This window comes from Mastigoproctus giganteus, chromosome 11, assembly GCF_048544385.1.
Source record: "Mastigoproctus giganteus isolate SK-2022 chromosome 11, ASM4854438v1, whole genome shotgun sequence".
Classification (NCBI taxonomy): domain Eukaryota; kingdom Metazoa; phylum Arthropoda; class Arachnida; order Uropygi; family Thelyphonidae; genus Mastigoproctus; species Mastigoproctus giganteus.
In genome coordinates, this window is record NC_143585.1 from 10,867,852 (window position 1) to 10,891,840 (window position 23,989).

Below are 23,989 nucleotides of genomic sequence, written 5' to 3' on the forward strand. Positions count from 1 at the left end.
ATATCTTGCCCATTAACCTCCACTTTACTGGAACCGAGATTATCAAGAACCATCATAATTTTAGTTTTACACACATTCAGAAACAATCCTTTTTTCTTACTTGCTTCACATACTCTCCTCAGAGTTTTTTTAAGATGACCTTAGAATTACAAATTAGCATAGTATCATCTGCATAACGAAGGTTGTTTATCTTCAGTCCTCAGATTTTGATGCCAGTCTCTAAATCTTCCAAAGCTTCACGCATGATATCTTCGGCATAAAGATTAAAAAGATGAGATGACAAAATACAGCCCTGCCTGACACCGTTACTTATTGTGAAAAGGTCCATGTTTTCCCTGTTCGTTCTCAGTCTGAGAACGAACAGGGAAATATAAGCTAGTCTGTGGCAGATATAAGCTAGTCTGTAATCAGGTCACAAAGGAGGTTCGGCAGGCGAAGGCGGATTACGAGAAATCTTTGGCAAAAGATGCTAAGAAAAACAGCAAGGATTTCTTTACTTATATAAACTCTAAAAGGAAGGGGATGAATATGATTGGTCCACTTGACATCGATGGTTCGACTGTTGATGATCCTGCTCAGATAGCAAACCAACTGAATGAGTATTTTGCATCTACATTCACACGTGAGGAATTATTACGGTTTGAAAATGGAAGAAGGTTATCAAATTGTAGCAGTGTGCTTAATGATTTTGTAATAACTGAGAGCAAAGTGGAGGAGAAATTGTTGAAGTTAAACATAAGAAAGGCACCTGGGGTGGATGGGATCTATCCAGTTATATTAAAGGAGGCGGCAAACCAACTAAGCAAACCCTTAGCCATAATTATGAGAGCATCCTTGGACACAGAGGAGGTTCCCACGGACTGGAGATGTGCAAATGTATCCCCAATTCACAAAGGGGAATCGAAGGGTGACACGTTAGTTAGACCAGTTAGACCAGTTAGTTTAACTTCTGTTCCGGGTAAAATAATGGAGTCACTGGTTAAAGATGCATTGCAGGATCATCTAGACAAGACTGCAGCAATAATTCAGACACAGCATGGGTTTGTTAAGGGAAAGTCTTGTCTGACAAATTTGATTGGTTATTATGATGTGGTCACAAAGGAACTGGATGCAAAAAATAATTTTGATATCATGTACTTGGATTTCAGGAAAGCTTTTGACACTGTTGCGCATGGAAGACTACTGTACAAATTGGAGCAGAATGGTATTAAGGGTAAGTTGCTACAATGGATAAAAGGATGGTTAAGTGGGAGAAGACAGAGGGTGGTAATCAATGGGTGCTGCTCTTCGTGGACTAATGTTATTAGTGGAGTCCCATAGGGTTCGGTGTTGGGTCCACTGCTGTTTTGTATATTTATCAATGATATTGATGAAGGTATATCCGGCTTAATGTCGAAGTTTGCAGATGATACAAAGGTTGGCAGGGTTTTTAATGACAGTAATGGCAGTGTGCTACTGCAGCAGAATCTAGATAATTTGGGCAGATGGGCTAAGAAGTGGCAACTGAAGTTTAACCTTGACAAATGCAAAGTTCTGCATATGGGTAGAAGTAACCCCAGAGAAACGTACCAACTGTGTGGTACTACACTTAAGGTGGTAGAAAATGAAAAAGACCTGGGAGTAATTGTGCAGTCAGATATGAAGTTTTCTGAGCAATGCAGACAGGCTGCCAGGGCAGGTCATGGGGTTTTGTCAATGATATATAGGAATTTTGCTAGCAGGGAAAAGGAGGTGATGTCCCTCTGTATAAGGCAATGGTCAGGCCACGCCTTGAGTACTGCGTACAGGTCTGGAGGCCTCATTTTAGGAAGGATGTAGATTTGCTTGAGCGTGTACAGAGAAGAGCAACACGATTGGTGAGGGGAATGAAGGGATCCTCTTACCAAGAGAGGCTTAAGTTCTGCAAATTGCAGTGGCTGGAGACTAGGCACCTGCGCGGTGATCTGATTGAGGTGTATTAGGCCTTGAATGGGTTGAGCACGCTGAATTCTGATGGGATCCTTCCACTTGTTCACATTACGAACCTACGGGGGCATAAATTCAAATTAAGAAAGGACAGATGTAGAATAGATGTGCGGAAATTTGCCTTTAGCCAGCGGGTGGTTAATTGCTGGAACAACCTTCCATCTGTCGTTGTGGAAGTTGATAGGTTAAATAAATTTAAGGAGGAACTGGACAGGCATTTGGAGGGAATGGTGTGATTTTTTTTTTTTTTTTTTTTTTTTTGGCTGATGCTGCATAAGCTCCTACACTTGCTTTCTTGCATCACGTGCCACTGCTACTACTACTGCTACTACTACGACGTAAACAGTATCATAAAATGTGTCTCCTTCCTGTTTCTGGTACAATAGCTTAATCAGCTGAATTATGTGGTTTGGGAAACCCATAATAGTTATCGTTTCCGATAGTTTTTCATGTTGAACACAATCAAATGCTTTTGAATAATCTATAAAACACAAAATGACTGGAGCATTGAATTCTTTGCATTTTTCAATAATCAGTCGTAGACTTAAGAACTGGTCTCTGGTTCCTCAACCCCTTCTGAAACCTGCTTGCTCTTCTGGCATTTCTTCTTCAAGTTCTCTTGAGATTCTTTTTAATATAAATTTAAGAACAATCTTGCTAGCGTGAGAAATTCGGCAAAAAATCCTGTAATTTGAGCAAATTTCAGATCTCCACCTTTTGGTAAGGGGATGGAAATTGATTTCTTCGAATCTGATGGCCACCGCCCCGTTTCTCAAATTTTTGCAATCATTTTATGAAAAAACTCGGGGCCCTTCACACCTGGAATTTTGATCATTCCGCTGGGATTTTATGAATTCCAGACGACTTGCCACACGTTAGTTCTCTGATGGCTTTTTCGACTTCTTCCTTCAGTGGAACTGGCTCATGATCACACTCTTGGAAAGGGAGTTGCAGATCATTAGTGCCAGCAGGTGCTCGGAAGAACTCCTCACAGTATTATTTCCACCTTCCTTTGATTGTGTTCTACTCTGTTAAAATTTCCCCTTTGGAGTCCTTAATTACATTAAGTTTTGGTTGGAACCTTTGGCTTAAGGTCTTAATTACATCATACACCTTTTTAGTGTTGTTTCATTTGTTGTGGTATTCGATTTCTTTACACTTTCGATTGATATAATCCTGTTTGTTCTGGCTTAAATGCTAATAGGAAGCGAGCAATATGATCCAATTTTGTAAAGCACGTGGGGAGTTCTGACCCGTGTGACTTGCATTATAAACTTAGTAGAAAAAATTAGCAAATTAAAAAAAATAGAAAAAAAAATAGAAAAAATTATCCCTTCTGAAATTTTTCGAACAGCTTCTTGTGATTCCGCCGAGACCACTCCACTGAAACCATTCCTGACAAATTATTTCCAGTTGACAATCAGTTGGATGATTCTGATGCCTACTCATCTATTCTGCAAGCTAATGCATTATATAATCCCTCTTACATACCTTTTACCATTTCTGAACTCTCAGCACTTCTTAAGAAAATAAATCTCACCAATGTCCAGGAATGGATAATATTGAAAATATCTTCATAATTCGTTTCTTCAAACTAATTCTGCACATCTTGCTTCTCCTAATATACAGTAATAAATGCTTCGAGGAGAGTGTTTCCCCCAGATCCCTGAAAATTACACTACTGAAACTAATCAAAATGTCGAACAAGCCTCCTGGTGACCCCAAGTCTTAGAGGCCCATCTTGCCACATTGGGTAAGATTTTAGAACAGCTTATAGCTCTACACACACTGGAAGTTTAATAGCTCTACACACACTGGAAGTTTAATATTTCACAAACTACTTTCATAAAAACATTACGTCTTCTGTTTGGGTCGCTCATGTGGAGATACCCTTGTAGCCTTTTTGCATCATATTAAAAATTTCACCTCTAAGTATGAGCTGGCTTTTTTTGTAGACTTCGATTGGGCATTTTGCTACCTTTGGTGAGGGGTGCCCTCGAACCTTTACGTTCTGCTGGATGCTCTTCCCAGCTATTTAAATTATACCGAAGTTACCTTTCGATGCGGCAGTACATTGTAAAATCCAAATTCTTACATATCCCTAGAAATGTTACTCGTGGGTGTTTCCAAGGACTGTGCTCGGCGGCTATATGAAACGTGGTGCTTCAGAACTGGTTGGCTCGAGATTTTGATCAACAATCTTGGTCAAATCGGGATTACAATCATAAAATACGGTTGATGCTATACAAGGATTGTTGTTGTTGTTGTTGTTGTTGTTGTGTTTAACGACACATAGGCTACTTGGGCCATATTGTGTCTTCTAATGGTGAATATGAAATAACTATATTTTATTATATATCCCTATCCGGTTTAGGAAAGTAAACAGTTCTTTTTTATTAGGATCATCTCCCAGAATCTGAGATAAATTTATTGATGTCTGCATATTAGTTAACGATTTAAAAGTGTCTAAGCGGATGTTTTGAAAGAGAGGACAGTCCACTAACAAATGACGAATGGTCAGTTGTACTTGACATGATGGACATTGTGGAGCGCTTTCATTAGTTAACAGATACAGGTGAGTGAGATGAGTATGCCCAATCCTGAGCCTTCCTAAGATTGTTTCTTCTCGTCTGCTTTTCTGGAAGCTGGAGGGCCACAGCTTTGGTTCCGGTTTTATTTGGTAGAGTTTATTTCCTGGATAACCTTTCCAGATTAATGACCAGCTGTTATAACCTGCTTTACGGATAATGTGTTTGTAATCCGTATATGGAACTTGAAAAGTCTGCGAAATAGTGGTTTCTGGTTGTTTGGCTGCATGATCTGCTCTTTCATTGCCGGATATTCCAGAATGTCCTGGGATCCAGCAGAATGTCACAGTTTGGTTCAATTCCATACAGGCAAGTAACTTAGAATGAATCTGTTTTACTACAGGGTGAGAGGATTTGGTATTAGTATTTATGGCAGAGACAGCACTGAGTGAGTCAGTGAATATTAAAGCAGACGGAATTAGTTGTTCAATAATGAGATCCAGAGCTAAGTTTATAGCATAGAGCTCAGCAGTGAAGATACTGCATTCTATTGGCAATGAGACAGAAGTGCTAAATGTTGGGAAGATTGCAGCAGCACCTACTTGGGTCTCGGTTTTTGATCCATCTGTATAGATTTCACATGCGTTTGAATTAGAAAGAGTGTAAGTTGCATGTAACTGTGCGATATTGGAAGGAGACAGCGTGTTCTTTCCCCACTGTTGAAAGTAGTCATCATATATTGCACAGATATTTGCCCAGGGTGGGTCTGGTGGTGTTTTGTCCTGAAATATATTGCTGATATCTATGTTCCATGATTGAGCGAGTTCCTTAAATCTAAGTGCAGCAGGTCGGTTTTCATTAGGTTTACTGATATAAAATGACTCGCATTCAGTTTTGTAGAGACATCTCCAACAAGGATGAGAGGGCAGACTACGGATTTTTGCAGCATACATCAGAAGTAATGATTTTCTGCGAAGATGTAAGGGAGGTTCATGAGCTTCGATGTACAGGCTCTGAACCGGGGAAGTTCTGAATGCGCCTAGAGCGACTCTCAAAGCACAGTGCTGGATGGTGTTTAGTCGTTCTAAAGTACTTTTCCTCGCTGAATCATATACTGGAGAGGCATAGTCCAAGCGAGACCTGATGAGAGCTCTATACAGATGGATGAGGGTATGACGATCAGCACCCCATGACATGGATGACACACACCGGAGGATGTTTAATTTCTTCAAGCAGATGGTACGAAGATAGGCCACATGTGCTTGAAAGTTCAGTTTCCTGTCTAGTATCAGACCAAGGAAACGGATATTGTGAGCAAGAGGAATTGGCACGTTATTTATCTTTAGCTCTGGATCAGGATGAAGTGACCGAAGTTTGCAGAAATGAGTGGTAGTGGTTTTCTGTTCAGCGAGATTATATCCATTTCGTAAGGTCCAGGATTGAATTTTCGTTAAAGCAATTTGTAGCTGTCTTTCGATAGTATTCATGCTTTGCGATTGGCAGGATATAGTGAGATCGTCAGCATACATGTATACTTCAATCATTTTTGGAAGTTCTTCCAAAATATTGTTGATTCTAATTGCAAATAGGGTTGGACTCAATATGGAACCCTGTGGGACACCCTCTTCTTGAATGTGAGATGTTGACAGCATGTTTTTATATCTGACCTGAAATGTACGCAATTTTAAAAAGTTCTGAATTATTAAAGGGAGATGTCCTCTCAGCCCCAACTGATGCATATCTTTAATAATACCATGACGCCATGTGGTGTCAAATGCTTTATGAATATCCAGGTTGACCATCACTAGATGTTGTTTTCTCACGAAGGCATTACGAATGTTTGATTAAATTTTTACAAGTACATCTAGGGTGGACCTGTTTTTACGGAAGCCATATTGGTGATCAGAAAGGAGATTTTCGGAGTCGAGAATCCAGGTGAGCCTCTTATGTACCATCCTTTCAAAGATTTTGCCCAGACAGCTTGTCAACGATATCGGTCTGTAATTCTCAACTAGAGAAGGATCTTTGCCTGGTTTTGCAATAGCACAAATATAGGAATGACGCCATGACAGAGGATATGTATTTTCAGAGAAGATCCGGTTATAAAAGAGTAATAGTGTGCCGAGATCGGCTTCACACAGATGCTTCAGCATACTGTAGTGAATGCCGTCTGGTCCTGCTGCGCTGTTCGGAGATTTGCTCAAAGATTCTCTCAGTTCAGATAGAGTAAACAGCTGGTTATATGGAAGTGAAAGTCTAGTTGCGAAATTAAACTTATGACGTTCTGATTCAGTTTTACTGCGTTGAAAGGAGATCACATAAGAGGAACAGGCAGAAATGTTATAAAAAGATTCGGCTAAAGCATTTGCAATGTCAGTAGGAGAGGATAAGTCCTGCCCATTGCATTGTATTATCGGAGATTGCTGCGGTGGAAATTTCCCATTGAGAGCTTGAATTTTTTTCCAAATGATTCTAGTGTCAGTATTTTTGTTAATAGCTGAGGCGAATTTAATCCAGGAGTCACGTTTTGCTGTCTTCCTAATTTGTCTTGCTTTGGCTCTGAGTTTTTTGTACATAATTAGGTTGGCAGTAGTTGGAAATTTGCGAAACTGGTTCCAGGCACGGTTTTTTTCTCGTTTCACTTTGGAGCATTCTTCATTCCACCATTGATTTTGGTGTACCCGCTTGCTCTGGTTGGATTTTGGAATGGAAATTTCTGCTGCAGATAATATATGACTTGTAATGTGGTCAGTTACAACATCAATATGATTTTGTTGTACATATAGTTTGTCAAGTAAACACAAGTTGAATAGTTTTTCCAGTCTGCTTTATGAAAGTTCCAAGAAGTACTGCCTTTAGGACATGATACCGTCTGTGTTTGAATTGTATTGATGATAGGAAAATGGTCACTGTGGAATGGATCATTTAGCACTGACCATTCCATGCTTGGAAAAAGAGATGCTGAACATATTGATAAGTCTATGGCTGATGTACTACCTGTAGGTAGTTGGATGTGAGTTGGAGAGCCAGAATTTAACAGAGTCAGGTTATGGTTATCCAGGAACATTTCTATTAATTGGCCTCTCCTATCCATGATGGGAGATCCCCACAATGGATGGTGACCGTTGAAATCGCCGAGTAAACAGACTGGAGGTGGCAATTGTGTGATAAGTTTGTCAAGTTCAATCTGGGAGCAAGGATAATTCGGTGGGATATAAATGGATGCAAGGGTTAACGATATTCCCATTGCTATCCGAACCGCTACAACTTCTAAAGAGGTTTGTAGTTGGAGATGTCTTGACGGTATGTTAGTTCTAATAAGAATAGCCACCCCACCACGAGCAGGAGTGTCAGAATCCCTGTCTCGCCTAAACATAGAATAATTTTTAATTTTCAGAGAAACTTGTGGTGATAAAAAGGTTTCCTGTAAACATACACCTATTGCTTTAGTTTGCATTAGTAAATCATTCAAGTCATCTATATTACTGCGTAATCCTCTACAGTTCCATTGAAGGAATTTATTCATTTGCTGGATTTATTGGAGGAAGATTGATCTGACTGTTTTTTCTGGGAAGGTTTCTGTCTGCTTAGTTTCGATTTTTCATTTCTGGGAAATGTTGGGCGTCCTGTATCCATGGTATCATTCACATGTAACTCAAGTACTGTCTCTTCATCCTCTGACTGAACCTCCATTTCCATGTTGCTAATCCTTGGTTTCGATTTCTTCTGGTTTTCAATAGTAGCTGATTTCGTTGTTTCTGGCAAGGTTGAGATAGCATCAGTTGGGATGCTGATTGGGGTGTTGCTGGTCTCACTGACTGTAGTTTTCTTATTATAAGTTAGCGCAGTTTTGGCCCAGGCGGCAAAGGAAATATTCGGTTCGATGGAGACATCTGTTTGGGTTGCAGCTGAGCGGCTATTTTTTGTGACCGATGCATATGATCGGCTAGGCATGGTTAGCATTATTTGCTTTCTTGCTTCAGGGTATGTGACTTTATGCTCCACTTTATACTTTTGGATTTTTTTCCCTGTTTTCCAAAGGTCACACGCTTTAGAAAATGCAGGATGGCTTCCTTTACAGTTTGGGCAAACAGGAGTGGAAGCTGTACAGTCTTCTTGAGAATGCTCCTTGGAACCACAAAGAGGACACACAGCATCGCCTCGGCATGCTGTTTGAGAATGACCGTACTTCTGACATTTAAAGCAGCGAATGGGGTTTGGGATGTAAGGACGAATCTTACAATTTAGGTAACCTGCTTTAACAGAAGATGGAAGAGTCGGAGTACTGAAAGTTAAAATGATGGACCTGGTTGGTAGTAGGTTGCCATCTTTTTTAGTCATGATTCTCCGTGCATGAGTCACTTTTTGATCACTAAGCTCTTGTATTATTTCTTGTTCAGAGACATTTAGTAAGTCCCATTCGCTGATGACGCCTTTAGAGGTGTTCAGGGTGTTATGTGGCGTAACTGACACTGGAATGCTGTTAAAAGTTGTCAATTTTAACAATTTTTCTGAATGGCTTGGCTTGGAAGCTTCAATTAGAAGGTCTCCAGATTGAAGACGCTTCACCATTTTAGGAGATCCAACAACCGATTCTAAACATTTCTGTATTAGAAATGGCGATAACTTGCCTACAGGTTGTGTGGATAATGAGTGCATTATTAGAAATGCTGGCATATCTGCACTCTGTTTTTCAGTCCGCTGTCTCTTCGGACGATTCAAGTCACGCTCTGAATCAGAGTTGACAGGTATGGAGCTCGTGGGCTCTAGCGGTGGATATGCATCGCAATCCATCGTTGCTCCTTTCAGCCCTGGAAGAGGGAATTCCTTCTCCCAGGTTACCGACCCCGCCACGTGGAGGCAGGAGCGGTGCCAACCAGTGACCAAGCGATCAGCAGAAGAAGAGAGCAGTACGTTGCTAGCGATAGCAGTGACGTTGCAAGCGGGGTTAGCAGTAACGTTGCGAGCGGTCAGCAGTGACGTTGCGAGCGGTGGAGGGTTTATGAAAGCACTAGTACTCACTCTAGGAAAAACGCTAGAAAACGCACTATAAAGATCGCTTGGGAACTATCGCTTGGCACTCGGGGCCCTATACAAGGATATCCTGGTACGTCTGCGCAATTATTTGTGACCTATATGCTATGCTTTTGCAAAATATCTCTGAAGCAACATTTTCTTATTAAAAATATACCCATTGTAATTAATTGAAACGTTCTGTTGAGACGCTCCATGTTTGTGAATGAACAGCTCAATGACAGGGTTGAATCAAAATCTCTCCTCATTTCTCTCCGTGGACCATGGATGACGTTCTCAAGATGGGAAGAATCAATAATCTTCGTAATCATTTCGGCTAGCACGTTGTAAGCTCCTCACTGTTCAAGAAATATGATTGAGGTTAGAGAACAGGACAGCCTTGCCTATTGTTAATAGTTTCCTTGCCACTTTTTCCTTCACCTGATTAGCTAATGTTCAAGATTCATGGACTGATGGACATAACTACTCAGAGCAGATGCTCCCAGATGGTTGACCCATCAATTTTATTTTCCCGATGTGTGAATGACATTTGTATAGTATACTCTTGCTACACATTCACAACACAAACCTGATAAAAATGTATATCAGGATGATGATTTTTGGAAGTGTACTGTATGGAGTAGAGTTGTGGGGCTGAGCTGCAGACACCACAATTAAACCATTAAAAGCCGCTGAATACTGGCTCCTGAAGTGGGCAACCTGGAAGTGTCATCTTCCACCACAGCAGCGCACAACACCGATGGCCAACGCGCTGAATTTAACCAGGTTTTCAGCATTAATGCACGAGAGGAGACTCATCTTCAGCGTAAAAATGATTGCTGGGAGAGTCTCTGCACCCAACGTTTGGGACACCGTGTGCTGGCGGATTCCCCAACCAGGTCTCCGCTCCACTCCCAAGCTTCTTGCTCTTCCTTCGAGACTACATTTGAAAGATCGGTTCCTCCCTTATCAGAAGCTCCATCTGGTCCAATCCCTGGATGCTGACTTATTTAAAATCATAGATGATAAAAAGTATAGACGGATCATCCTAGATCTGCACGTGGTCTCCAGAACTACCAACTGAACTCAGATCGTTATGGCCGGGCAAGAGACTCTCAGAAAACTGGACTCGAGGAAAATCTTTTGTTATCACAATTTGTTATTTTTGTTATTTTGTATTAGTTTTCCTTTCAAGTCAGTGTTATCTGCTATGAGTACTTTTTTTTTTTTTTTTTAATATAATTTGTCTATAATTAATCTTTACAATTCCTTTATTATATCTGCCGCTTGTTAACCTCTGGCATGGTGCCGTGAAAGGTATTGTATGGTCGTGGTACCTGCGTGTACCGGTGAACTGTACAATAAAGATCTTATTTATTTAATACTCAGTCCAATTGACTGCAGATAACCTTGAAGATCTCTTGGGTCTTCGGCAGGTTTTTTTCTAACCTCTAGGATATTTTTTTGGTTTTTTGATTCAATGAAGTACTTAAGGTCGTGCGCGTATGGCGAACCCTCAGTGTGTTTTATCAAAACTGGTTCCAGAGATGCTGCAAATAGTAATGGAGATAGTGTCCCCACTCTCGCTTGGTTCTCCTCTGTTCATAAAGTGGGTGCAATTGTGGTTGAGATTTTTGATTTTCTATCTTCTACATTTTAAAATGGCCATTGTAAATGGATTTTTCGAATCAGTTATAATAGAAAGTTAAGTCCCGTTTACTGTGATGTTAGTGAATGAGTTTTCAAATTCTGCATTTGAACATAATACTAACATGAAAGATGCTAAATCTTCGCATAAGCGGAACAAGACTAAATCTTTGAAACATTTTTTTAGGAATGGACTTTTAGATGTTAGTTTGCTATTGCAGTATTTTTCACACTTTCTAATTCGCACCCAACCCAAAGGGTGATGGAGATTATGATGGAGATTATGATGGTGGTGGAGATTATTACTACTGATGGAGATTATGACGATTCTCACCGTTCCTCGCTTCATTTGAAATGCTTCCATGGTAACAGTTTAGAAACTGTGCAATAGTATAATAAGAAATACTATTGCAGAGTAGGACTTTGATATCCTTGTATTTTTATTTATTTTTTTGTATTTTTTGCTAGTGTTCGAGTAAATCTTGACAAAACATGCATAATTTATGTTGAGAAACATCGATTTTTCATGTCTCATGATACCTTTGTAATCATCCATCCCAATCCTTACCTTGTTAACGCTTCATTGTATATAATGTTTTAATATATTTTTATTGACCTGTGTATCAAATTTCCCTCGATGTTAATTGTTTTTAATGCCTAGATTTGATTTGAATGTCAACTCCTCGCTCTACGCCATAACTGGATATGTTATATGTGTATTGAACAGTTTTTCCCATATACTATTTTATATAATAAATATATTTATCGATTTAGACCATCTGAAATCTAACCTATCTATAACATTCTCTTGGAAATGTGTCCTATCTTCCATTTGTGCAACCACCATAAAGGATGTCTATCCCATTCTGATCTTGGAGTCGTTTTCTACTCCAAGCTCTTAATTCTCAGCGTTACAACATGAGCTCCACCACTGTATAATTAACAAAGCAATTCTGCGATTGAATTATGGCTCCACTCTCTCAGGATAATATTGTGCTACTTCTTTGTCCATTGATTTCATTATTGCACCGGAAAAGAAATCAAGCTTACAGATCCGCAATTATTTATCATAATTACTTACTTCTCTCTTTTCACTCATTATGAACAGCAAAGACTTTTGCAATAATCTTCAGGGACCTTTTATGGATCCAAACATGTTCTCATAATTATAGTTGAAGGATTCCTTACGTCTTCTGCTGCTTATTTTAATATATTTGCATATATTCTATTAGTCCAAGGCGCATTATTTACTATTACCTTCAAGAATTTCTCTTCCATTTTCTTCTCGGTTATCGCAAAATGATTTAACTCCCAGTTGTTTCTTGATTTACTGCTTGTGTTCCCATCCCTATTCACGTGTAAATGTAGATACAAAATATGTATTCTGTTTAAGAACAACGTAAACAGTTTCATAAAATGTGTCTCACTAAAGCCATTAAAGACCTTAAAAGCCCACGTGTGTTCTGTGCATAAATTTCTTGTGTTCTCTGGTAGATTTGCTGGTTTTATTGAACGAAATTCCCCAATTTCTAGTATAAAAATCATTGTTATTCACGCGTGAGGCCGACTAACTAATGGGGATATAGAGGGCGTGATGTCTAAATTTACAGATGATATTAAAATTGGTAGAGTGGTTAATGATCACTGCCAAGCTGAGCTTCTTCAGAGAGGCCTAAATAGACTTCAGGAATGGTCAGAAAAATGGCAGCTAGGCTTTAATCCAACAAAGTGTAAGGTATTACACCTGGGAAACAGTAATCCCAAAATAACTTATTCACTTGGTGGAGTTCAACTAAATCCAGTACTGGAGGAAAGGGACTTGGGTGTTACGATACGGTCAGACATGAAATTCTCTGAGCATTGTAAACAGGTTGCAAGGAAGGCCCATGGTGTCCTATTCATGATCTATCGAACTTTTTCAAATAGAGATAGGGACGTGATAATCCCATTATATAAGGCTTTTGTTAGACCATACTTGGAATACTGTGTTCAAGTATGGAGACCGTAACTAAAGAAAGACATCGAGCTTCTTCAAAGGGTGCAAAGATGGGTAACTCGCCTGGTGAGATCGGCAGAAGTGCGTCCTTATGAAGAAAGACTTCGAATATGTGGGTTGCAGAGTTTGGAAACTAGACACCTTAGAGGAGATTTGATTGAGGTGTTTAAGGCTCTGAGAGGCATCAGTAAAATGAATGAGGACGAAATTTTCAAGATTATAAATGATGCTAGAACTAGGGGACATAAATTCAAGTTACGGGGGAAATGTTTAGATTGGACTGCAGGAAGTTTTATTTTAGTCAGCGAGTTATAAATTACTGGAATAAGTTGCCTAGATGGGTGGTAGAGGCTGACAGTATGGGGAAATTCAAGGGGGGTTATCTGGATAGTACCTTCGGGTCAGGGAAGCGCATAGGATGATAGGTTTAATTTCTTTTTCTTTTATTAATTATTATTATTGATTATTTTTTTATCATTGTTTTGTTCGTTTTTTTTTTTTTTTCTTTTTTTGGCTGGTGCAGCATAAGCCATAGGCTTTCTTGCACCATGCGGCCATTACTAATACTAATACAAATACGGAGTAACAAAAGCCCTTAAACGTTCTCGTGTCATTGAGGGGATTTAATTCCGGGATTTCTACCCAAGCAAATGAAGAGGATCATCAGTACTTATGCCAGTCATTTCTATTGGACCAGTTTGGTTGATACACTTTTCACTTTTCACTTTTGAGTGAAATTGATATGGCTGACATATTTTGTTTTATATATATATTTAAAGGTTGGTTGTAGTAGGGTTTTAGGAGCATCAGCATCGAATTCATACCGTGGCGTATGAATTCGATGCCAGTCATTGAGCTTGAGAGAAAACCATGCTACTCTCATCCGAGAACGTCTAACTCAGCCACGCTGTCAAAAAGACCAATGAAAATTCTTTGCTTCATTGACTGAATTCGAACTCAGGTGTTTTCCACCCGGTGTGGGGAGAATGGTCATTATACAAATTGTGCTACAAACTGTGCTTTACATATAAAGCAAAAGCAGAAACACTAGTAAACCACATGATAATCATCGTCAGCCATTTTAAATCCACTGCAGGATGAAGGTCTCTCCAGCAACTTTCCATTTGCTTCTGTTTTGTGCAATGGCCATCCATTTACGACCCAAAAACTCATGAATTTCTTCTATCCATCTCCGCCGTTGTCTTCCAGGTTTTCTCTTAGCTCCTCTTGGGTACCATTCTTTTATTTTCTTAGTCCATCTGTCATCATGACTTCGAACAATGTGTCCTGCCCAAGACCATCTTAGTTGTTTAGTTTTGATTAGAATGTCCTTTACTTGAGTTTGCTACCTTATCCATGTCCTTCTCTTCTTATCTAACAGTCTGATTCCCAATATAATTCGTTCCATTCTTCGCTGTGTAGTTCTCAAGTACTCTTCTATTCATTTGGTGAGTGCCCAAGTTTCACTTCCATAAGTCATGGTGGAGAGTATACATTGGTTCATTATTTTACGTTTCAGACAAAACTGGGATATTGCTCCTTAGTATGTGACTATATTTCCTGAATGAATGCAATCCATCCAAAATTTATTCTTCTCTTGACTCCAAGCCATTTATCATTATTACTGCTAATGACTTGTCCCAAATAAGTATATGAATCCACCTTTTCAATTACTGCTCCTTCAATTATTATATTCCTTTCCGTGGCATACTTGTTCGTCATTACTTTGGTTTTAGCCATTTTTATCTTTAGTCCTAAATCCTTAATAACTCTACATAACTGATTAAGATTTTCCTCTTATTCTTTGGGATCGTGGCTTATGACCACAATGTCATCTTTCAAATCGTAAATGGTTTAGGTATTCTCCATTCACATCGACTCATTTTTGGGACCAGTCTAATCTTCTGAAAGCTTCTTCAAGGGCAGCAGTAAACAACTTCTGAGATATTGTGTTATCAAACTCCTTTCTCAATTTTAAATGTCCTACTGTCTTTGTCTAGCCTAATAAAGGAGGTTGCGTTCTCATATATTTTCTTCAAAATTATAATGCATGGGGTGGCTATGCCTTGTCTTTCCAGTGCCCGAAACATTGTCTTTTGCTGTATGGAGTCCAATGCCTTTTCATAATCCACAAATGCCAGGCATAATGGTGTTTTATATTCATTTGCTTTCTCCATTAGCTGTAATATTACGTGAAGGTGATCCACAGTTTAGAATCCTGCCCTAAAGCCAGTTTGCTCTTTGGGTTGATTCTCATCAAGTATTCTTTCTAATCTGTTAGTAATGAGCCTTGTGAACAACTTGTAGATGTGGGATAACAAGCTAATTGGTCTATAATTTCCAATTTCTGATTTATCTCCTTTCTTATGCAGCAAAACTATGATGGCCTTATTCCACTCCTTAGGCGTCACACCCTTTCTAATGCATTTTGTGAAGAGTCTTGCCAGTTTTTGTGTCATGTCTCTTCCTCCCAATTTTAACAACTGTACGGTAACTTCATCTTCCCCCAGCGCTTTCTGATTCTTCATTTTCTTCAACGCATGTTCTACCTCATCAGGAAGGATGTCGGGTATGTTTCTGTTCACAAATTTCATCGTAGTTCTCTCCTAATATCTATATCTTTTGGCATCACTGTTCACTGCTCCATCAAGTCGAAACTTGTTCAGTTCGGTTTAGAAAATAATGACACTTGTCTTTGTCAGCAGGTTACAACAGTGGGCGCACGTTGTCTTCCACTGCCTTTATCATTGTGATTTTAGATTTTGCATACTGGAAAATGTTCCGCAGTTCTCGCCTGAAAATGTAAAGGTTTTTATTGAAACTGTCTCCAATTTCAACCATTTTCAACAGTTTTCTGTTGACTTTTCAACAGAGAAGGCAGTTACTGACAACTTCCGCAAGTTCCAACATCGCACCATTATAAATGGATGCTTTCTTCTTGCATTTTGCTTGCCTTTCAGGATTATCCTTAATAGCATTAAACTTCACTGAGCCTTCAGTTGCATTGATTTCTTCCTTGTTTTTTTCGAATATGGTCAACTACAGAAATCTACTGGCACCCACCGATTTAGCACTGCCTTCAGTAGGTGCACGATCTGCCACTTTTTGAGCAATTAAATTAATACAACCTACGTCCTCGTGCGGAGGATGGGTACCGCTTTGCTGTTGATCGGTTAAGGAGGGACATACAAACCAAACAAGAAAAAAAATTATATGTTATTTTTTAGACCATTGAAATAATTAAATTCATCTGCCATGTATTGTGCCCATGACTCCAGTGGAAAACAGTACTATGGACAGACGAGTCGAGGTCCTCACTATACCATTCTGGGTTCTGTTCCTGGGTGTGGCGAATTCAAGGGGGAACAGTTCCTTCCTAATTGTATTCTCCCAACAATGGAGTTTGGTGGAAATTTCATGTGTTCTCTGGTCGATTTTCCTGTCTTGCTAGACGAAAAACTCGAGTTCCTGGTGGAAAACCTTGCTATCAACGCCTGAGACCGACTAACTCAGCCAGGGAGTGAAAAAAGCCCATTAAAGTTCCTCGCGTCATCTACGGTATTCGATCCAGGCCTTTTCCCCCCATTATGGGAAGAACGCTGAGAATAAAACTGTGCAAGCCGCGCTAACGGTACATAAAAATCACATGTGACCTACATTTGGCCAAACTACATCATTCCGTAAACAATACGATGTTAACTAACGGAGTTGAACGCTGTTCCAGGCGACGCCCCTACACTGAATAGTTGCATGTACACAGCCCTCCCATTGATATCCGGATACTCCTTCATTGATTGGGAAACAGGTCCTATGCATGAAACACGTCACAGAACCTGCTATAAACATGCACACTGGACTTCGTACAGACAATTGCAAAGGAGGGGATTCAAGATGACACGTTCAACAGAATTACAAAAATAATTCAACAGAATTGATCACCTCAACAAATGCTAGACGCCGATTAACATGGTGTAAGGAGCACGAATCTTGAATAGTAGAGCAGTGGAAAACAGTACTATGGACAGACGAGTCGAGGTCCTCACTATACCATTCTGAGTTCTGTTCCTGGGTGTGGCGAATTCAAGGGGGAACAGTTCCTTCCTAATTGTATTCTCCCAACAATGGAGTTTGGTGGAGACAGTGTCATGGTATGGGGCTCCTTTCATGGTTTGGCTTGGGGGTCATTAGTCGTTACGACAAAACCGTGAATTCTGTGAAATACCAGGACAGCCTGGACAATTATTCATGTCCAACCTCATGTCAATACTTCGGGGAAGGCCCATACCTTTCTCAGCAAGATAACGCGCGATGCCATACTGCTCGGGTCGCAACAGAGTGGTTTTGAGGACATGAGTATTGAAAAGTTGGATTGGCCAGCCTAGAATCGTGATCTCAACCCTATCGCGAATTTTTGGGATATATGGATCGTCGGGTACGTGCACGTCGAGATCGCCCAAAGAACAAGGCCGAAATGGTGGTTGCGTTAAAGGCCAAGTGGAGGAACACATCACTGGCATTGATAAAAATTTGTTTGAGAGTATTCCGCGAAGATTGAAGGCCGTCATAAAAGCAAAATGTTTCAGCACAAAATATTAAATGACACAATGAAAGCAATTTTTTTGTATTAAGGCAGGTGTCCTGATAATAATGGTATGGCATATGTATGTATTAATTCATCAATGCTGACATGATCATACACTGGTGTGCAAAATTTAAAGACCAGCACAATTTCTGAAGGTTACAACCACAAAATCTTTACTTAAGGTTCTCTTTAGTGATGAGAGTAAATTCAGTCTCAGCAGCGATTCTGGACGTCAGCTAATATGGCGAGAGGTTGGCCCACGATATCACCCCGCAAACATCACTGAAAGGGATCGAGGTGTCCTCGTATAGGGAGGCATTATCTTGGATGGACGTACACAACTCCAGATACTTAAAGGCGGTACTGTAACCGGTCCTCGCTACTGTATTGAGGTAATCCTTCCCCATGTGCGTCTGTTCCGACGTGCCATTGGCCCCGAGTTCGTGTTTATGGATGATAACGCCACACACCCCATCGCACTTCAGCTGTTGATATTCTTTTGGAAAGGGAGTACATTGTTCGTATGGATAGGCCTGCCCGTTCACCGCTCTAAATCCCATCGAACACATATGGGACGCTCTGGGGAGACGTCTAGCGGCACGTCCACACCCACCAGAAAATATTCACCAGCTGAAGATGGTGCTCATAGAGGAATGGACGATGTTACCGCAAGAACTTAGCAACAACATTGTTCTAAGTATGGACAGGTAGTGCCAAGCGTGCATCGACATTAGGGGTGGCCACAGCTCCTACCGAGAACCACCTCTTCCCTTTGTTCCATCTCTGGCAGTGATGCATCTGTATCGTGGCAGCCAGTGCTATATTGCCATTTTTGAATAAAACTACTCTGTACCGTTTAGTTTCAGTTGTTGTATTGGTGTTGTTTCCTTCATCATTTCTGTACCTCACGAGGTTTTTGGTATGCTTTTTTTCCCATATCCAGGCCACTCCTATGAGAAGCTACAGGTGAAAACCTGAGTGGTCCTTAAATTTTGCACACCAATGTATACTGCTTTCACATCGAAGAAGACGACATCAAGTTGCGATCGGCTGCTGGGGGTTCTTTGTATCCTTGTAAGTGTGTAAAGCAGCTTAGTAGACGGGGCTTTTATTACGTTGTGTAGGTAGTGAGATTTTTAGTTGAAGCAATGTATTGTAAGTGCAGCGTTAATGGCCTTCTCAAAGAGTTTCAGGAATCTACAGCTGATGGCGAAGCAATGAATTGATCATCAGCTGTAGATCATATGGTGTGTCCATCGGTCCCTCTGGATGATTACATATTAGTGCTGGGCGCACAAATGATGTGTTCCAGATTTTCGGGCGATCAGCGCGAATGGTGATTTGATTAAAATTATGAAGCCGAATATCAAAAATGTAAACCCTGAATATTTGCAAAATGAACAGTGGAAACCCCTTCGGACCTAGCTTCTTTATGATCTCAATGACTTGATCTCTTGAGATGGTGAAATTAAAGAATACTGGGTAGCTCGTGGGACCCACCACTGCAAAGTAGGACAGATTATGCTGCTCATTGGGCTGCTCGAGGGTCAATTTCGCCCATTCCGTAAAGGTCTTCTGTTCAAGTGTAGACTGTTTTCGCGTAAACGCATCCATTTTTTGTTAGTCGCATTCTGTGAATAAGCAGCTTCCTGTGAGCTATTCTTTGTTGTCTTAAAAATAAGGCTCTTTCACTTTTATAGGCGCTGCCATTCTGTTGATTATTACACTGAGTGGACAGAAATCATAGGATACCTACGCAGCAACGGGTAGGCCCACCTTTCGCCCGGATAAGCGCAGACACACAGCAAGGCATTGAGGACCCAGAGGTGGAGGATCCAAAGCTCGAACTGACCTTTCCATAGAATCCCAAAGATGCTCAACACAGTTCATGTTCGGTGAACGAGAAGAACATTCCATGTTAGTAAAATCTTCAGAATGTTTTTCAAACCATATTCTCGTCACACCAGCTATGTGGGGAGGTGCATTGTCCTGCTAGAAGACTCCATTGCCTTGTGGGTGCACGATCACCACAAACGGACGCAGATGGTCTGCAAGAATGGACACGTAACCTGGACCATTTAGAAATGCGTCTAGACGTACCAGATGTATCCAACATGTGCCAGCTGAACAGGCCCCAGACTTTACCGACCGTCCACCTTCCTGAACACTTCTTTATTGACATGACGGCTGAATAGCTTCGTGTGGTTTCTTCCAAATACACACCATTCTGTCCGCTCGAAATAACTGGAAACGGAATTCTTCGGGCAAGGAGACCCGTCTCCAATCATCCAAGGTTCAGTGCCAATGTTCTTTCTCCCAGTTTAGGCGTAGAGTCTTGTGTAGTTGTGTTAGCAACGAGATTCTGGTGGATCTGCGGCTCTCATAATCTATTGAGGCTAATGATCGCCTGTGGACTTGGTGAAGACGTTTCTGTCACCTCGCTCGTTGAAGTCGGCGATGTTTTGTGCCACCGTCGCTCTCTGGTTGGCTGAAATTCAAGAGAGATGGCCACATTAATCCACCATCTTTCTCCACCCTCAGCGCTGTCCATAATGAGATGTTAATCCGGAAATGACATATTCCAGATAAACACTTTTGATACTGGCGAACGGGGATGGCGAACGGGGATAGTGGAATTTCTGTGCCACCTCCGCGATGGAGTGACTTAGGCATCGGGCACCGACTATCATTCCTCTTTAGCCAGCGAGTGGTTAATTGCTGGAACAAACTTCCGTCTGTCGTTGTGGAAGTTCATAGGTGAAATAAATTTAAGGAGGAACTGGAGAAACATTCAGAGGGAATGGTTGTGTGAATTTTTTCTTTTTTTTTTTTGGCTGATGCGATATAAGCTCATACGCTTGCTTTCTTGTATCACATGCCACAATTACTATTACTTTCAAAGTCGGTTTATTCTTGACTTTTATCCACACTGACATCGAATTTCCGTGTACGTGAAATCAGTAATACAGTGTACCTATATGCCTGCCAATTGGTGGGTTCGTCCACTAGCGAGAGGGATGACAGCGTCGCGTTGCCCAAGAACCAGGTATCCCATAAATTCTGTCCTTTCAGTGTAGTAATTTTCCCTCATCGGTAGCCCTTTTGCTTGCTATGAAAAGCGAGTTTGATGTCAGAATTGAACCATAGGGACGTTCCCAATGTAATCCGAAGTTCTTTCGTTGCCCGGCCAGAATGGACTCACACAAGAAGGGTGAGTTCTTCAGCTAAGCAAGATAAAGCTTCCATGGGGGGGAGGGTACATAGATTCTTCCGGTTAAACACTGTTAGGCGTTTAAGAATTATTTCAGGTTTCCGATACTTAGCTAAACAGTTTGTTTTTAATGTTATTTGCCGATTGAATTGAAGAGAGTGGTAAGTTGCATCTATCGTTTGCACCAGGAAGAATTTGTAGGCGATCGGGATGTGGTCTGACTGGAACTTAAAGGAGAGTGATATGATTTGCATGGCGTCAAAATAGTGATAGAGTAGATCTAAGGTTTCATCGCCTCTAGTTAGGCTATCTACTACTTGTATGAGCCCTACAGTATGAAAGTTAGAATCAAGGTTACTTCTAGCATCTTGCTGTTTTGGCAGTGGCATATTAAGGTCTCCTGTGACAACTGTATGGATTCCAGAATCACGGTTACAGATAAACCACATGTGGAGTTCCAACCTCGTCTCTTCAGTTAATCACTATCGACTTACCTTAAGTGTTTCTAAAAGTATCTCAATATATATATTTAAGAACAGTTTTTGGCAATCATGGGTTTAATTATATATAAAATGCATAACTACAATAGCTCTTGATTAATTTCCAGAATTTTCCATGCTAATTCTACTCGGCAGTACGATTTTTACCTCCAGTGCCATTTCAGCTGTGTATTGTCAATTGCCATGCATGTATTCCAAAAAGAATTCTTCAAATTTCTCATCAAGTCACAATTTATACATGCACGGGTTTTTGTATTTGCTGATAATTGATGTAATTTACAGATAGTATGCACGGGGCAATATGACTAAGGCCATATTGCTCCGACTATATATTGTCTATACATACAGACTATATTGCCTGTAAATTGCGTGTGTCCTTATCAATATTCCTTCTAAGCTGCGCGGATGCGCGGCCACGCATTAACTGAAATGCTGAAATTTTCTTTTAAAAACGCTGCTGGAAGCACTGTCAACGGTCGCAAGGAATGCATACAAAACGGAATGATAATAACCTAGAAGCTGGTAATAATGCCATGCTTAGTCTGTAAAGAGCTGCTTTAATTGACTACACACAGAGTAATGAAATTACGCTTAAGAAATTTTGAAGACACTAAAGCCCTTTTGTATCAGCTGCGTTATGGGTAGACTGTCCGCATCCATAAGTCTATTTATATTACTTTGGGGGGGTCTTGGTCAGCTTTGGCACTCTCGGGGGACTTGTAGCCGTACTGGTAGCTTGACACATACTCCGGGAACCACTGTGACAGCTGATTGCGGATGGAGAGACCACTCATTGGTCCGAGATCCCCTTCAAGTTCCGATGGCAAACAAGATGGCGGAATGTGCTCGTGTAAAGTCTTTAGATCTCTTCCGTGTAGAAACACCTGCAAAAGAAATCAGTTAAGTCTGTTACGCATAATATTTGTAAAGATAGTTTTCATTGTTATCATGTTCTAAAGCTTTAGTAATTCGTGTTATTAATTAAAACTTTTGTTCCTGAAGCTTATCAAAAAAATTCTTCCTGGTATGACAGGCTAGGGTTTACTACCTGGAGGTCTACAACGCTGAAAGTATTTAGATCCCATTTGCAAGTCAAGTGAATCAAATTTAGATGGAGTACGGTCGCTCTTCCTCAGCAACGAATCCTCTGCTTGCACCTTCACGACGTTCGGATTTTTAGTAACCCTGCGTATAGCCATACATTGCAAGGCCGGCCTGGTCGGCTGCGTCTAGTGTGCTGGAGGTAACCACAGGTTTGACTCGACATAAGCAAGGAGCGGTGAGTAGTGTCCACATCATACAAACACTGCCGATATTCTCTGTTACTTGGAAATATTGGGTGGGAGATGACTGTCATCATCCGGTTCAGCCCACTACTTTTGTTTATTTGAAGTTTGAGGTGGTGGAACCGTGTTTAGCCACCACACTAAAGCTCCGAAAATCCCCACTCCACTTCTTCCATCGTGCAGTAAACATGATGTCTTTTGAGGATATTTTAATGGCTACCATATGGAACAACCAATATTCCATACGCCTAGTGAATAGCCTTAAAATGGTGTTCACAGGATGGCTGCTATAATTTATTATTATTTTTTTTTAATTTATTGTAGTAGCAGGAGGAGGTCAGGCCAATGGTTGGCAACCCCGCCGTATCTTTATACAGTCATACATACAATATCACGCAGGTAAAATGTAAAATATCGTACAGAGAATGCAGAAAATGAGGTACCATATCATATTAAAAATATAACACAGGCATTTTAATACTTCTTAAATGTCATGCAGAAAATCAGGTACCCGGATCAAATTACTCCTACCAAAAAACAGGTCTGCAGTACAGTCTTGGTCAGAGAAAGTTCTGGCGATCAAGCAGATCTACTTGTTAAAGTTAATGTCTTCCTAAGCTGCACGCCAAAGGCTACAGCTTAGAAATTAGTATTTCAGAATGAAGAAGAAATTCAAAGAAAAAAATTGGAATATTCGAAGATAAACATAGAGCGCGCAGAAACACGTTGTTCCTTCATATCCAGGCCCACCATGATTAACACCTTATGCTTAAAAGACAGACTTTAACAGAAGAAGAAATCTTTATTGTATCATATTGCGTACATGTAACCACAGCAGATATACAACAAAGATTCAACATGTGCTTGCCACAGCCAGGAGGCCAGGGGATTGACAAGATTATTTGGTAAGATAAAAACGTGTATCAAAAATAGATGAGAATTATAACATGACATTAAATTAAATTAAAACTTGACATGAAATAGATCAATGAATATGCAAATATATAGCTAGGAATAAATACAAGTTCGGAGGCGGACAGTACATAAAAGTATAGACATGTACATTGGTACAAAGTACTGTAATTACAAATCATATACAGTATAAGGAAGCTCGCATTCCTTCAAAACTCTGTAACGTACAATAGCAGGTGGAATAATTTCCTGAAGGGTTAACGTGCGAGCCAAGACACTCTGCGTTCGTGTACCTACAGCAGAGATTGATCTTCATTTCACCATCCCTTCGAAGAATAGTTTTAACCAC

General features: G+C 40.4%; 1 protein-coding gene across 1 annotated transcript in view; it reads right to left on the reverse strand.

Annotated features, from left to right (window-relative positions):
• The window catches only part of LOC150077701 (uncharacterized), a 54,722-nt gene that overhangs the window by 14,004 nt on the left and 16,729 nt on the right, over positions 1-23,989 (reverse strand). The window contains exon 5 of the mRNA XM_090385212.1: positions 22,114-22,326. Within this exon, the coding sequence (XP_090241338.1) occupies positions 22,114-22,326 (213 nt within the window). The remainder of the gene's footprint in view (positions 1-22,113; positions 22,327-23,989) is intronic.